The 2,486-nt window shown below is 44.6% G+C and overlaps 1 protein-coding gene across 1 annotated transcript; it reads left to right on the forward strand.

The window, feature by feature from the left end:
- Positions 1–1,338: 1,338 nt before the first annotated feature.
- LOC106808565 (sodium- and chloride-dependent GABA transporter 1-like) lies at positions 1,339–2,306 on the forward strand. Its single transcript, XM_014811327.1, has 2 exons — positions 1,339–1,553; positions 2,099–2,306. Exons 1-2 carry the CDS (start codon positions 1,352–1,354, stop codon positions 2,269–2,271), a joined length of 375 nt encoding a protein of 124 aa, XP_014666813.1. The 5' UTR covers positions 1,339–1,351; the 3' UTR covers positions 2,272–2,306.
- The last annotated feature ends 180 nt before the right edge of the window (positions 2,307–2,486 follow it).

Below are 2,486 nucleotides of genomic sequence, written 5' to 3' on the forward strand. Positions count from 1 at the left end.
ATGTTATTGTGATGAAGATTGTTTAATAGTGCTGCCTCATAGTGCAGGAAATTGCATCGAAGAGGTGTTACTTTCAACAAAATTTCCGTGGGAGGTCCGCCGGACCCCCCCCCTAAGCAGGAGGGAAGACCCCATGAAGCAAGAAAAATTCTGATATTCTATAATAAAGATATCCAAAATTGATTGCTTTTAGATTGCAACTTTTTAACAATCTCACACAGTGGGAGGGGGACACCCCCAGGGCGCTTCGTGCCCTTAAACTAGCATGATTCGCCCCCCCCCTAGAATTCACTTTTGGATCCGCCACTAGCTGTGTGTGTGGGGGGTGGTGTTATTAAACCTCTAGGATCCAAAGAAAAAATTACCATAGAATTCACAAAATTGCACTTACAAAATCAATGTTTTTCAATTCCCTTAAAAACGGCCATCTTGGAGGTTCTAAATTGCTAAAATCCAAGAGCTTTGGCCAAGGCCCCTGGACCCCACCCATTAAAGGCTTTGCGCCAAAGCGCTCGTATATACTCGTATCTACTCTTCATATATATTGCGATGGAAGTAACAGCGAAATCATCCCCCCCCCCACAACTGAGGACCTGTCTACGCCACTGGCCGTGTTCGTACGATAATGTGCACGTGTTGCACATTTTCGGCCAATGATATCGTTGTTGTATTCTACTCAACGTTTTAGAAAAGCCTAAATGTCCGGAGTAAACATGGTCGTGAAAAAGTGACATAACTTTAGAAACCAGCTCGCGTGAAACTTCTAACTGAGAATTGTAATTCGTCTTCTCTGCATCTATGTGAAATAACAAGCTATCATCCAGATAATAACTACTCACAAAACGTGCATCTCGTAATTAACAATCGTCTCTAAACAATGCTTCCTTAACATTGGAGATAAACCTGCTTGCATTGTTACCTCCGCCAAGGGGTTGGCAGGAGGTTGTGTTTTCACCCGTGAGTGTTTTTGTTGGTTTGTGGGTTTGTGTACAGCCTAACTAAAAAAGTTATGGACGGATTGTCACAAAATTTTCAGGATAGGTCAGAAATCGCCTAACTTAGAATTTATGAGATTTTGGTGGTGATCCGAATCCAATTAATTAATTAATTAATTAATTAAATTTTCAGGATAGGTCAGAAATGGGGTAACTTAGAATTAATTACATTTTGGTGGTGATTCGGATCTAATTAATTAATTTTTTACGATAGGTCAAAAATGGGGTAACTTAGAATTGATTACATTTTGGTGGTGATCCGGATCCAAATAATTAATTAATTATTATGTATTTATTGTGTTTTTATTGTTTACCCCTGGTGTTTTTATATCTACGCAGGCGTCATAACGGCCATCATGGACATGTTTCCCAACCAGCTGCTTCCGCGTCGTAAGCTGTTCGTGTTCTGCACGTGCGTGTTCTACATGCTGGTCGCAACGCCAATGCTCACGGACGGAGGCATGTACCTCTTCCAGCTGTTCGACGCGTTCTCCGCCTCCGGCATCTCACTCATCTTCATCGTGTTCTGCGAGACGATTGCCATCGCGTGGATATACGGTGAGAGAGGCCCTGAGGGGGAGAGGGGAGAGGGAGAGGGGGAGAGGGGGAAGAGGAGAGGGGAAGAAGAGAGGGGGAGAGAGAAAGAAGGGATGGGGAGAGGGAAAGAAGGGAGGGGTATGGGGGAAGAAGGGATGGCAAGAGGGGAAGAAGGAAGGGGAATGGGGGAGAGGGGAGGGGGAGAGAGGAAGAAGGGAGAGGGAGATGGGAAGAAGGGATGGGGAGAGGGGAAGGTGGAGGAGAGACAGAGGAGGGATGGGGATGTAGAGGAGAGAGAGAGAGACGGATGAGGGAGGGGATGGGTGGGGAGAAGAGAGATGTGAGAGAGTGTGTGAGAGTGAATGAGAGATGGCGAGAGATGGGGCGGGGGCAAAAAGAGAGAGAGAGAAAAAGAGAGGGGAGCGAGAAAGATGGGAGAGTAAAATTTACCAATAATAACTAAATATTGCTCAGAGTGGATTAACTCAGTCATGACAGTAACATGTGAAGGTGGTGGTCAGTAGGAACTCACCGTCCCTCACTCGCGGACTCTCTCTCTGCTACAGGAGCCGAAAGGGTGTATGATGGCATTAACGACATGATCGGCTTCTATCCAATAAGATGGTGGAAATTCTGCTGGCAGTTCGTGTGTCCAATCGCCATGATCGTAAGTACAGACAGTGTCCCTGCTTGCTCGCCGATTCGCAACACTATAATCAAAAGCGTATTAAGTATATAATTAACAATACACACTTACATACAATTACAATTACAAACTATTACAAACAATTACAAACAATTACATACTTAATACGCTCTTGCTATGATACAGACAGAAGTAACAGACAGTTGTTCAGAGGTAGAGAACAGTCCGAGGATATCTTCTATGAGGAAGCAGGCAAACATGTCATTTGATGCTGCGGTTTGGCATAAAACATGGAACCGACATGCTTG

This window comes from Priapulus caudatus, unplaced genomic scaffold, assembly GCF_000485595.1.
Source record: "Priapulus caudatus unplaced genomic scaffold, Priapulus_caudatus-5.0.1 Scaffold286, whole genome shotgun sequence".
In the NCBI taxonomy this organism is placed as follows: domain Eukaryota; kingdom Metazoa; phylum Priapulida; class Priapulimorpha; order Priapulimorphida; family Priapulidae; genus Priapulus; species Priapulus caudatus.

Excerpts from the sequence above, each read along its gene's own strand:
- LOC106808565 (XM_014811327.1), top strand. The coding sequence starts at position 1,352 with ATGGACATGTTTCCCAACCAGCTGCTTCCGCGTCGTAAGCTGTTCGTG. Across the intron at positions 1,554-2,098 it reads TGCCATCGCGTGGATATACG|GAGCCGAAAGGGTGTATGAT; the intron begins GTGAGAGAGGCC and ends TCTCTGCTACAG.